Source organism: Lithobates pipiens, unplaced genomic scaffold, assembly GCF_037356315.1.
Source record: "Lithobates pipiens isolate NorthernLeopardFrog02 unplaced genomic scaffold, aLitPip1_a1.2 Scaffold_8, whole genome shotgun sequence".
In the NCBI taxonomy this organism is placed as follows: Eukaryota; Metazoa; Chordata; class Amphibia; order Anura; family Ranidae; genus Lithobates; species Lithobates pipiens.
The window spans coordinates 117431051-117444199 of record NW_027507903.1 but is presented as its reverse complement, the minus strand read 5'-3'; the positions used below and the strand labels follow the sequence as shown (position 1 = coordinate 117444199).

The 13149-nt window shown below is 45.4% G+C and overlaps 1 protein-coding gene across 4 annotated transcripts in view; it reads left to right on the top strand.

The window, feature by feature from the left end:
* VPS13C (vacuolar protein sorting 13 homolog C) overlaps window positions 1-12785 on the top strand; it is a 626331-nt gene extending 613546 nt beyond the window's left edge. For all 4 annotated transcript variants that reach the window (XM_077473219.1, XM_077473221.1, XM_077473220.1 and 1 more), the window contains 2 exons: window positions 10786-10875; window positions 11129-12785. In XM_077473219.1, the coding sequence (XP_077329345.1) occupies window positions 10786-10875; window positions 11129-11227 (189 nt within the window). In that variant the 3' untranslated portion in view covers window positions 11228-12785. The remainder of the gene's footprint in view (window positions 1-10785; window positions 10876-11128) is intronic.
* The last annotated feature ends 364 nt before the right edge of the window (window positions 12786-13149 follow it).

The following is a 13149-nucleotide window of genomic DNA, read 5'->3' as shown; positions in this document are numbered from 1 at the left end:
CATTGCATCAAAAATTGTAATTAAACACCCCTGTTGAACAGGGGCTGAAAAATTGGGCTGGTGGCATCACCCAGAACCAAAAATGTTCTTCCAACATAGCGGAGGAGGAAGAGGATAGACAATCAACATAAAAGGACAGTCACTCAGCATCAGCATAGGCAGTCTTGAAGGGATGTGATATTTTAAATTATTCGGTTACATCAGCTTCAGGTGCTTGGTAGCTGTGGGTGATCCAAGACTGATTCATCTTTATGAAGGTCAGTCGATCAACCGAGTCGGTGGACAGGCGCACCCTGTGATCGGTAACAAAGCCACCAGCAGCACTGAAGGTGCGTTCCGAAAGAACGCTGGATGCAGGTCAGGCCAGTAGCTCAATTGCATACTGTGCAAGCTCTGGCCAGTGATCCATCCTCAAGACCCAGTAAGCCAGAGGATTTTCAGTGGGAAAGGTGTCCAAGTCTGACCTTGCCCCTAGGTATTCCTGCACCATATAAATCAGACGCTGGCGATGGCTGCTGGAACCGATCATACCTTGGGGCTGCGGACTAAAAAATTGTCTGAAAGCATCAGTCAGACGGCCACCTTCTCCACCGCTCCTTCTGACCGATGCCTCAGCAACACGTTGTCCAGGACCAGGAGTTTGTAACCTCCCAGTCTCTGGGAATGCGTTGCACAGACCTTTCTTCAAGGCCTCCCGGAGATGTCTCATCCTCTGCTCCCTCTGCGATGGCAAGATAAGGTCGGCAAACTTACCCTTGTACCGTGGATCAAGGAGAGTGGCCAGTCAGTAATGGTCCCTCTCCTTGATCCGAAGAATACGAGGATCCTTCCGCAGGCTTTGCAGGATCAGGGAGGCCATGCAGCGTAGGTTAGCTGAGGCATTCGGTCCAGAGTCCTCTGGGTCACTAAAGACAACATGATCCGCAGCTACCTCCTCCCAGCCACGTACAAGTCCACGGGTTTCTTGGGACTGTAAATCATCCCTACAAGACTGCTGATGATGCTGAGTGCCAGCCTCCACCTCCATGCTCACACAATCCTGTGCTCACCCTCCTCCTCATCCTGTGTGATGGGTGGCTCAGCAGGAACACTGTCTGGATAAAGGGGGCCTTGAGAGGGCTCTGTTCTGCCTCAAGTGCCCTGTCCATTATTCCACGCAGCGTATGCTCCAAGAGGTGGACAAGAGGTACAGTGTCACTGGTGCATGCACTGTCACTGCTCGCCATCCTTGTGGCCTCCTCAAATGGTGACAGGACAGTGCATGCATCCCTGATCATGCCCTACTGGCGTGGTGAGAAAAAACCGAGCTCCCCTGACCCTGTCCTGGTGCCGTAGTCGCACAGGTACTCATTGATGGCCCTCTGCTGCGTGTGCAGCCGCTGCAGCATGGCCAACATTGAGTTCCACCTGGTGGGCATGTCACATATAAGGCGGTTCTTGGGCAGGTTCAACTCCTTTTGGAGCTCAGCCAGCCGAGCACAGGCATTAAATGATCGGCGTAAATGCACACAGACTTTTCTGGCCTGCTTTAGGACATCCTGTAAGCCCGGGTACCGGCCCAAGAACCGCTGCACCACCAGGTTAAGGACGTGAGCCACACAGGGCACATGGGTCAGTTGTCCCTGTCGGAGGGCGGAGTGGAGGTTGGTGCCATTGTCACAAACCACCAATCCTGGCTTAAGCTGGCGTGGCGTCAACCACCTCTCGGCCTGCCCCTTCAGAGCTGACAAAATATCTGCCCCAGTGTGGCTCCTGTCCCCCAAACAAACCAGCGCAAGCACGGCATGGCATCGTTTTGCCTGCGTACTTGCGTAGCCCCTGGAACGCCTACGGAGCACCGCTGGTTCTGAGGACAGAGCACTGGAAGAGGCCATGAAGGAAGAAGAGGAGGAGGGGGGGTGGAGGAGAGAGATGTGTCACAACCAGTAGTAGTATTTTGGAGGCGTGGTGGCGGAACAACCTCCAACACTACTGCACCTTGTCCTGCATCCTTCCCAGCTGCCAGAAGAGTGACCCAATGGGCCGTGAAAGACAGGTAACGTCCCTGTCCATGCCTGCTGGACCATGAGTCAGCGGTAATATGCACCTTACCGCTGACCGCCCTGTCCAGCGAGGCAAGGACATTGCCTTCCACATGCCGGTAGAGAGCCGGAATCGCCTTCCGTGAGAAAGTGGCGTTTGGGGACCTGCCACTGAGGAACATCACATTGTACAAACTCACAGAAGGGGGCCGACTCTACCAACTCCTCAAGGCAGCAGTTGAAGTGCTAGCAATTTAGCCAAGCTAGAATTCAACCGCTGGGCATGTGGATGGCTGGGAGTGAACTTCTTTTGACGGTCCAGCAGCTGGGGCAGGGAAATTTGCCTGCTATAATCGGACGTGGGTGTACTGCTAGCAGAGTGCCCGGAAGCACTTGGCTGTGACACACCTAATTCTACACCTTCATTCCTCTCAGAGCAGGTTTCAGAGAGGACTGAAGGTCTAGTGGGGTTGGAGATCCCAGCTGATGAGGAGCAAGGAGAGGTCCGCTTTGTTCTTTGGTGTGGGTCTTTGAGGTACGCTTGCCAACGAGCTGCATGGCAGGTCAACATATGTCTGGTCAAGCATGTGGTGCCCAAGTGGCTGATGTTTTGGCCACGCGAGATACGCTTGAGACATATGTTGCAAATAGCAGTGGTGCGATCTGATGCACTCGTCTCAAAAAAGGCCCACACCAAAGAACTTTTAGAATAACGTGCAGAGGCAGCGCCCTGCACAGGCAGAGCTCTGCGGTGTGATTCAGTCGGTGTGCTGCCCCTAAGCTGGCCCCCAGAGGGCATCCTGCCTCATTGGACATGTGCCTCCTCCTCCTCCTCTCTCCTACCAGGCACCCACGTGGAGTCAGTGCCCTCATCATCCCCTCCCTCTTCATCGCCGGAGCAAACCTGGCAGTATGCTGCAGCTTGTGGAACATGACTGCCAGATTGCTGTCTTTCTTGAGCATCCCCTCTCTCTGTGCTCACGCTACTGCCTTCCTCTAGCTGAGTATCATCATCAGAGCCTAAAAAACACTGGGCATCCTCCTGGAGCATGTACCCAACACTGTGCTCAAAGAGTTCAGGGGACTCCTCAGGAGGACGTGGTGGGTCTAGGGAAGGAGTCACTGATGATGACATTGAGACGAGGGAAAACGATGCATTGACAGCTGCTTTGCTAGTACCCTGAGCCTGGGTGAGAGAGGATGAGGAGGATGAAGAGGGCTTGGTCATCCACTCTACCAAGTCTTCGGCATGATGCGGCTCAACACGCCCAGCTGCCAAAAAGGACAAGCGTGTCCCATGGCCACGTGCTGATGATGACGATGCACCGCGTCCACTACCAGCACTGTTGTCTCTAGACACAGAGCCTGCTTGCCCTGTTTTATCGGCTCGTGCCTGTCTGCCTCTCCTTGTTGGCCTTCCAGACATGGTAATGGCCTGAAGGGAGATGGGAAAACCAGCAATTGGGTAGTGTATATTGTGCTGGAGGCACACAACACACACTAACTCCTGCAGATGCCTTTATTATAGAACAGGAATTAAAGGGTAGATACTGGTGTATACTGTGCTGTGCTGGAGGCACACAACACCAACTAACTCTGGCAGATGGCTCAATTAGAGAAGAGCTATAAAGGTGGATATAATGGTGTATAGTGTGCTCAGGGCACGCAGACAACACACACAATCTCCTGCAGATTGCTAAAAGCTCAATTACAGAAGAGCAAGAACGCAAAATCAGCCGATAACTAATGGTGTATACTGTGTTGAAGGTACACAGAGAACTCCTACAGACGCCAACACACTACACAAGGCCGCCGCGCTGGTGGCCTTATATAGTGTGGGGCGTGTACTACACAGCCTGAGCTATGATTGGCCACAGGCATCTCGTGGCTCTTCTCGCTGCCGGCGCTGTGATTGGCCAAGCATGTGGGGTCACAGTGCATGCTTGGCCAATCATGAGCCAGCAATGCACTGCATTGTGGGCCGTGAGCGCCACACGAATTTGGCGCGAACCGCCCATAACGTTCGGTATTCGCCGAACATGCGAACAGCCGATGTTAGAGTCGATGGTATGTTCGACTCGAACATGAAGCTCATCCCTAATTGCAGGGTATTGCAGAGTATTGGCAGGGTAAGTATTGCAGAGTATTGGCAGGGTAAGTATTGCAGAGTATTGGCAGGGTAAGTATTGCAGAGTATTGGCAGGGTAAGTATTGCAGAGTATTGGCAGGGTAAGTATTGCAGAGTATTGGCAGGGTAAGTATTGCAGAGTATTGGCAGGGTAAGTATTGCAGAGTAGTGGCAGGGTAAGTATTGCAGAGTAGTGGCAGGGTAAGTATTGCAGAGTAGTGGCAGGGTAAGTATTGCAGAGTAGTGGCAGGGTATGTATTGCAGAGTAGTGGCAGGGTATGTATTGCAGAGTATTGGCAGGGTATTGCTGGGATGGCTGTGGCTGCCATCTGATTTTTCCCCTCCACTGTACAGATCAGTACAGAGAGGGGAGAGAGACGCCGGTTTGTTTACAGGTGATCGCTCCGTCACAGAGCGATCACATTGTAAACGCCGATGGGTGTAACAAGATGGCCGTCGCTCCGAAACTAGGCCGAAGCTATGGCCTTTCCTAAGGCCCAGACCGCAGTGTGTGCTGATCCGAACGGGGTGACCCGTTCGGATCGTGGATTGGTGCACCCCTAATTTCTACAGTCAAGCACAGAAGTGGAAACTTTATGCTTTGGGGTTGTTTCTCTGCTAAAAGGTACAGGCTAACTTTGCCATATTGAGGGGCCAATGGATGGGGCCATGTATTGTAAAATCTTGGATGAAAAGCTTCTTCCCTCAGCCAGAACACTGAAGATGGGTCATGGATGGGTCTTTCAGCATGACAATGACCCAAAACATATCGCTATGGCAACAAAGGAGTGACTGAAGCAGCACGTTAAGGTCATGGAGTGGCCTAGCTAGTCTCCAGACCTTAATCCTATAAAACACTTTTGAAGGGAGCTGAAAATTCGAGTTGCCAAGTGAGAGCTAAGAAACCTTAAGGGTTTAGAGAAAATCTGTAAAAGGGTGAACCAAAATCCCTCCTGAGATGTGTGCAAACCTGGTCACTAACTACAAGAAACATCTCATCTCTGTGCTTGCCAACGTGTTTTTTTCACCAAGTACTAAGTAATGTTTTGCTTGGGAATCAAACACTTATTTTACTTAACTGCAACTACATTTATAACATTTGTATCGTGTTTTTTTCTGGCTTTTTGGTTGATAGTCTGTCTCTATCGTTTTAAAATACACCTATGATAAAATTTTTAGACCCCTTCATTTCTTTGTACTGTAAGTGGGCAAACTTACAAAAATTTGCAGAGGATCAAATAATTATTTTCCCCACTGTGTGTGTATGTGTATATATAACACAGAACTCTGTATACATTAGAGCAGCGATCTGGCTGTTTCTTCTCTCAGGGAGAAAAAGCAGCCAGATCAGTAAGTCAAAGCAGCACACATTACACTTGTTGAGCACATCGTGTACCCCTTGATTTCCCCTTTATTTTAACCCCTTCCCAGCCAGTGTCATTGGTACTGCGTCAGCGTACAATATTATCACTGATCACTGTATTAGTTTCACTAGTGACATCAGTGTCAGATAGTCGGTTCATGACCCTCCTAGGCAGTGTCGGTTAGCTCCAGATTTTCCACCACCCTATCACAGTCACACTATAAGTCGATGATCCCCGCCATTACCAGTATAGCGTCTATAGCTGCCTAAATTTCAGATTATATACCAGAGTTTATAGACTCTTTAGCTTTTGCACTTTAAAAAGCATCAGGGAACGCCTAGACCGTCAGGTGTCTGACTACATCGGGTTAACAGCCGATGTGGACGCTCTGAGGAGTGATGAACCCCTGGACTACTGGGTGGGCAGGCTTGACCTCTGGCCAGAGCTTGCCCAATTTGCAATTGAACTGTTGGCTTGCCCCTCGTCCAGTGTCCTGTCCGAAAGGACATTCAGCGCAGCAGGGGGGATCGTGACCGATAAGCGTACTCGCCTAGCTCACGACAGTGTTAACTACCTCACATTTCTAAAAATGAATGAGGCATGGATCTCGGAGGAATTCAACACATGTGACCAGTAGACCATGTATATGTCTATAAAAAATTTTTTTAATCGAGCACACAGACCTTCTTTCTTAATTTGGCTCACTTCCTTGTCCAAAAAAAGCACACCGTACTATATGCCCGTACCCTCCTGTTTGAAGAGGTTGAGCGGTGTCATATTTCTACTGGGGGCTGCTTATTATGAGGGGCTCCCACCATCCCTGTGCTGTGCTGACTTTCTACTGGGGCTGCTTATTATGAGGGGCTCTCACCATCCCTGTGCTGTGCTGACTTCCTCCTGGGGCTGCTTATTATGAGGGGCTCCCACCACCCCTGTGCTATGCTGACTTCCTCTTGGGGCTGCTTACGGTGCAGGTGTCAGTGCTGTATATCACGATGCTGGTGTCAGTGCTGTATATCACGGTGCTGGTGTCAGTGCTGTATATCACGGTGCTGGTGTCAGTGCTGTATATCACGGTGCTAGTGTCAGTGCTGTATATCACGGTGCTGGTGTCAGTGCTGTATATCACGGTGCTGGTGTCAGTGCTGTATATCACGGTGCTGGTGTCAGTGCTGTATATCACGGTGCTGGTGTCAGTGCTGTATATCACGGTGCTGGTGTCAGTGCTGTATATCACGGTGCTGGTGTCAGTGCTGTATATCACGGTGCTGGTGTCAGTGCTGTATATCACGGTGCTGGTGTCAGTGCTCTCTATCACGGTGCTGGTGTCAGTGCTCTCTATCACGGTGCTGGTGTCAGTGCTCTCTATCACGGTGCTGGTGTCAGTGCTCTCTATCACGGTGCTGGTGTCAGTGCTCTCTATCACGGTGCTGGTGTCAGATCACTCTATCACGGTGCAGGTGTCATTGCTGTATGTCACGCTGCTGATGTCAGTGCTCTCTATCACGGTGCCGGTGTCAGATCACTCTATCACGGTGCAGGTGTCATTGCTGTATATCACGCTGTTGGTGATCATCTCCTGCACCCTCTTCTTTGCCTACCCTGACCTTCCCTCTCCTCCATTGCCTTCATGCGCTCCACAGTCCTGAATTGTCAGAATTTCACATATAAAAAAAGAATGCTTGTAGTTGTCGATCCCAGATTCACCTCATACATGTGTTATGTCATTGGCCATGTGGTGGGACTATGTTTGCACAGCTAGTAATTATTTTGTGACTGCAAATTTGACCTGTAGGTTTGCAAAGTTCGCCTCCCATTGAAGTCAATGGGGCCCGCCGCGAACATTACGGTTCGCGAACTATCGGCCACCTCCGCGAAACGTCCCGTCGGAAGTTCCTCCATCACTAATCCTGAATTCCTACCAAAGTGGTAACAGGTTTTCATTTAAACTAAGATATTGTTCTTCCTGCTTTCTTCCCAGAGCCTCTATCTGGGGAAGAAAAGGCACTACATTCCCTTGATGTAGTAAGAGCGATCAGAGTCTACTTTAAGGCGACCGCTCAGGTTCGCAAAACAGATGTTTTGTTTGTACTGCCAGAAGGTCCAAAAAGGGGACAGGCAGCATCAAAATGTACTATTTTCAAATGGATTCGTCAAGTCATTATTCAAGCTTACAGCTTAAAGAAAAAGATTCCTCCTTTTCATGTGAAAGCACACTCAACCAGGGCGATTAGTGCCTCTTGGGCGGTGCATCATCAGGCCTTTATGGCTCAGATCTGTATGGCTGCAACTTGGTCTTCAGTTCATACGTTTACTAGATTTTATCAAATCGATGTTAAAGGTCATGAGGATATTGCCTTTGGGCGCAGTGTTCTGCAGGCTGCAGTATGAGTCCTCTGGCCTCCTTTTTTGTTGTGTCTCCCTCCCTTCAGTTGCCATTGCTATGGGACATCCCACATAGTAAGTACTATGGCTCTTTGTCCCCTGATGTAAGAAAAGAAAAACACATTTTTTTAATTTTAATGCACTAAAACGCACTATATTGCCCAAATGTTTGATGAATGTTTGATGTGTCCCCTGATGTACATCAAAGAAAAGGATTTTACAGGTAAGCTGTTTTAAAAATCCTGTTTTTCCCCAAAAAAAATAAATGTGTTTGAAAAATCGCTGCCAAATACTGTGCACAAAAAAAATGAAATGCCCACTATTTTTTATTCTGTAGGGCCTGTTTGGGGGTTCAAAGTAATTTTCTTGCTAAAAAAAATATATATATATATATATATATATATATTTTTTTTTTTTCATGTAAACAAAAATTGTCAGAAAGGGCTTTGTCTTCAAGTGGTTAGAAGAGTGAATGATGTGTGACATTAGCTTCTAAATGTTGTGGATAAAATGGAAGGACAGTTCAACCCCCCCCCCCCCCCATGACCCCATTTTGGAAAGTAGACACCCCAAGCTATTTGCTGAGATGTTGTTTCAATGGAATATTTTATATTTTGCCTCAAGTTGCAGGAAAATTATAAACTTTTTTTTTTTTTGCACAAAGTTGTTACCAAATGATATATTGCTCAAACATGCCATGGTCATATGTGAAATTACACCCCAAAATACATTCTGTTGCTTCTCCTGAGTACGGGGGATACCACATGTGTGAGACTTTTTGGGAGCCTGGCCGCGTACGGGACCCCGAAAACCAAGCACCGCTTTCAGGCTTTCTAAGGGTGTACATTTTTGATTTGGAACATGGAATGCCCAAATGGCACAACCCCCCCCCCCCCCCCAAATGACCCCATTTTGGAAAGTAGACACCCCAAGCTATTTGCTGAGGGGTATGGTGAGTATTTTACAGATCTAGCTTTTTGTCACAAAGTTTTAAAATTTGAAAAAAGAAAAAAAAATGTATTTTCTTTCTTCATTTTCAAAAACAAATGAGAGCTGCAAAATACTCACAATGCCTCTCAGCAAATAGCTTGGGGTGTCTACTTTCCGAAATGGGGTCATTTGAGGGGGTTTTGTGCCATCTTGTCATTTTATGGCCTTCAAAACTTTGATAGGTAGTGAGGAGTGAAATCAAAAAGTTCCGCCCTTAGAAATCCTGAAGGCGGTGCTTGGTTTTCGGGGCCCCGTATGCAGCTAGGCTTCCAAAAAGTCTGATACGTGGTACCTCCGTACTCAGAGAAGCAGCAGAATGTATTTTGGGGTGTAATTCCACACATGCCCATAGCAAGTGTGAGCAATATATCATTTAGTGACTTTTTTTTTTTTGTGTCATCATTCAATCACTCGGGACAAAAAAAAAATATTCAATGGGCTCAACATGCCTCTTAGCAATTTCCTTAGGGTGTCTACTTTCCAAAATGGGGTCATTTTGGGGGGGAGGGGGGTTTGTACTGCCCTGCCATTTTAGCACCTCAATAAATCGGGCAGTCCTAAACTAAAAGCTGTGTAAATTCCGGAAAATGTACCCTAGTTTGTAGATGTTATAACCTTTGCACAAACCAATAAATAATATACGCTTATTGACTTTTTTTTTTTTTTTTTTTTTTACCAAAGACATGTGGCTGGATACATTTTGGCCTAAATGTATGACTAAAATTTGGTTTATTGGATTTTTCTTATAACAAAAAGTAGAAAATATATTTTTTCTAAATTTTCTGGCTTTTTCTGTTTATATCACAAAAAATAAAAATCGCAAAGGCAATCAAATACCATTAAAAGAAAGCTTTATTTGTGGGGGGAAAAAAACATTTTGTTTGGGTACAACATTGCATGACCGCGCAATTACCAGTTAGCAGTGGAGTGCCAAATTGTAAAAATAGCTCTGGTCTTTGACCAGCCAAATGGTCCGGGCTGGAGTAGTTAATAAAGGACTTGTGTTTGTTTTTACACTGACTTTTTACACTTTTTTGGTGAATGAGTAGGGGTACTATGTACTCATTCACATGGGGGGAGTTGCCGGGATCTGGGGGCCCCATTGTTAAAGGGAGCTTCCTGATTCTGGTAAGTCACTCCCACCCCCCCTGCACTCCCCACAACCATCAGGTCAGGGTTGTGGGGAAGAGGTCCTTGTCCTCATCAACATGGGGGCAAGGTGCTTTGGGGGATCTCCCCTTCCTCAAAGCACACCCCCCACCCCATGTTGAGGGAATGTGGCCTGGTATGGTTCAGGAGAGGGAAGGGGCACTCGCTCTTCCCCCCCCCCCTTTCCTGATTGCATGCTCGGATAGAGGCCTGGTATTGATTGAAGGGGGGGCCCCCCCACCAGTTATTTTTAGTTTTTAATTACCGGCATTTGTTTTGTTTACATTCAGCTGTCAGGAAAGCCTTTCCAGAAGAGTGAAGGCTGGTACAGCTGCACTTTTGGGTGTGGGGGTTATATAATGCCTATGGTTTGAGAATTGGATGCCCAATAAGCTAAAAGTTTAGGATTGGGATATCCAGCAAGCTCATATAGGTCAGGTGTCCTTGATTTAGGGAGCTGCTGATTTAATATATTGGTTTTTGCTGTTGAGCCTTTCACTGCATTGGCCCTTATGACTAACCTATAAATCCTAGCTTACCGGTAATAATTTGGCATGTACAGAATGTTAATGGTTACAGATTACCAATTTACATAAATGTCTGAGTAACTTTATTGCATATCCTTACTACACTGTAAAGACCTCTAAATTTCAATGTCATTAGTGGGTACCAAAAACCAAATCTAGTTGGTCTCCACTAAACTATCTGTGCCAACAGCTTGGTTAATTGCCTATCCTTCTTTTCACAGGACAAGGGTATAACAGTCTTCCAGAAGAAGGAAAACAGAGGTCAGGAAGTTCAAAAAAGGATTATGCTCCAAGATAGTGCGACTGCCCAGGTATATAGCTACCTAATTATATGCTTGTCAGCAGATGCATTCCTAAACACATTGACATTCTCGACCTGATTCTTGCCTGATATTTTATTCAATTTACTCCAGGGAGTTTGACTTATTATTATTGCTATAACCAATTAAGTCCTGCTGCTTGTGCCTTTTTGCTGTATGCCTTTTCTTGATGTTTTATTCAACCTGTGGAAATGTTTTACATATTTGTCAGTGATTTTTTTTTTGGTTTGCTTTTTTGTTTCAGGAAGTCCTCAAAGCTTTAGATGAAGCATGCTCATCTCATCAACAACACACCTTAGTGAGGCAAAAATCTGAGAAGTTTATCAAGCAATTCAGCAACTAACACAGTGTGTTATTGTTAATAATTTTTATATTATAAACCTAAAATTCAGAATATTTTCCAGAATGCATGTGGTTAGCTATGCTGTCTTCCTCTTACCCCTTACATGGTATATATGGACCTCTTCTGCATTTTTGGAGAGATTGTCCTCTCTTGACAATTTGCACTATTATGAGAGGATGTGTCTATATGTAAATTTGCCTTGTGGATTGTTTCATTTAGCACTTACTTTGTACTATGATTTAAAAGTCAAAGTTGGTTCATACATGTATTTTGATATTCAGATTGGTTCCGTTTTTGTTTTAATGGAGAAAGTACTGCCATAATAAAGAAAATTGCATTTGATAAAAAAAAAAAAAAAATCGTTTTTTTTTGTGTTGTTAAGCTAACCCCCTTAGTGTTATGGGCACATAAAGCATCTGTTCTCCACAACTACCACTATGTACTGTAAATGATAGAACTTGGCTGACTAGTGAAAAAGTTCAAATCAAATTACTATTTGACATGATGATCTGTATTTCCCTAGACATGGAAATTAGTAGCACTGTCTTGTAAGGTTCACGGGAGTAAACAATTGCACGTGTGTCCATGATGTGCTTTCTTGGAGGAGCACAGATATTCAGAACATAATTTTATAGTAATTTCAGTCACAATATTCTTGCCACCTACTCCAGCTATCCTTTTGGTCACCAGTGTCATCCAAGACATACTTCTCTTTTACCTAAAGACCAGGCATGGAGCCTGAAAATAAATTTAGTTTTGGTTAATCAGTAAGCAGTTGAAAGGCACAACAGTGATTTGCATGTGCAGTAATTGATAACCAATCAAAAATATTTCAAGCTACAGTAGACAAAAACCTGATTTGTTGCTGTTTGCAGTCTCACTTTTAGCATACCTGTTTTATTTTGCCCTACATTCATGGGGAATTTGGAACTGTAGTGTAGTTCTTCCTTATACTAAAAACTTAATGTATAACTAAAGTCAATACTTTTTTCTTAGGTTTTGAATAGGTGGAGAGGGATTAAAATTCTTGTCAGGTTTTTATTGCTGCCCCCCCCCCCCCCGTTTTTCCTGTTTTATAGTTATCAAAAGTAAAATAAATCCCACATTTTGGGTTGTCTCCAGAATAGTAATAGAGAAATCATCAAATGGGGATACTAGTTCTGGTGACCTAGGAGGCCCCTATGGATTCCCTTATTTTGCAGGGATTTCCTCTCACTTCCTGTTTTGGTTACATGACAGGAAGGGAAGTGAAGGTAAATTTCTGCAATGGGACACAGATTGCAAAAAATGAGCAGGGGGATCTGTAGATGGAGTCAGCAGGAGGGGAGTATCCGTGTCCTAAAAGCAGTTGAAGGCCTGAGGATTCAGGAGAGGGCACAAGTTTAATTACGCTACATATATCACAGGTGATTCACTGAAACACAGTTCTTTTACACGGTATTAAAAAAAAACATTTTATGTTGTCCATTTATCTATATGTAATGTTTTTTTCATAATGTGAATAAGTCTTATGTGTCTACCATTTGCCTTCCATCTAATAAAAAGCCAGAAAAATGTACCTAGTGCTCCTGAAGCTTCCATTTTATGTAGTCACTGACAGCTGTCACTAGCTATAATTTTTGTATTCTACAAGTGAAAAAAATTCTTATTCCCAAACCCACCACTCTGAAGAACCTTTCACAACACACCTGTAAGACATATTGTGTGACAAGTAAGCTTTTCATTAGGAGAAAATCATCTCCACATTCCTGTAAAACTCTCTCACTACCTCTAAATCTATAGAACAAGTAAAATGTAATTGAGCCTGCTTTCTTACTCTCGGGAACCATGAGACAGAAAATGCAGTAAAAAATCGCACCTTTTAATAAAAGGGTACAAATGGTATAACTGGTAACCGTAGTCAAAACATAGCTAGGATTTGG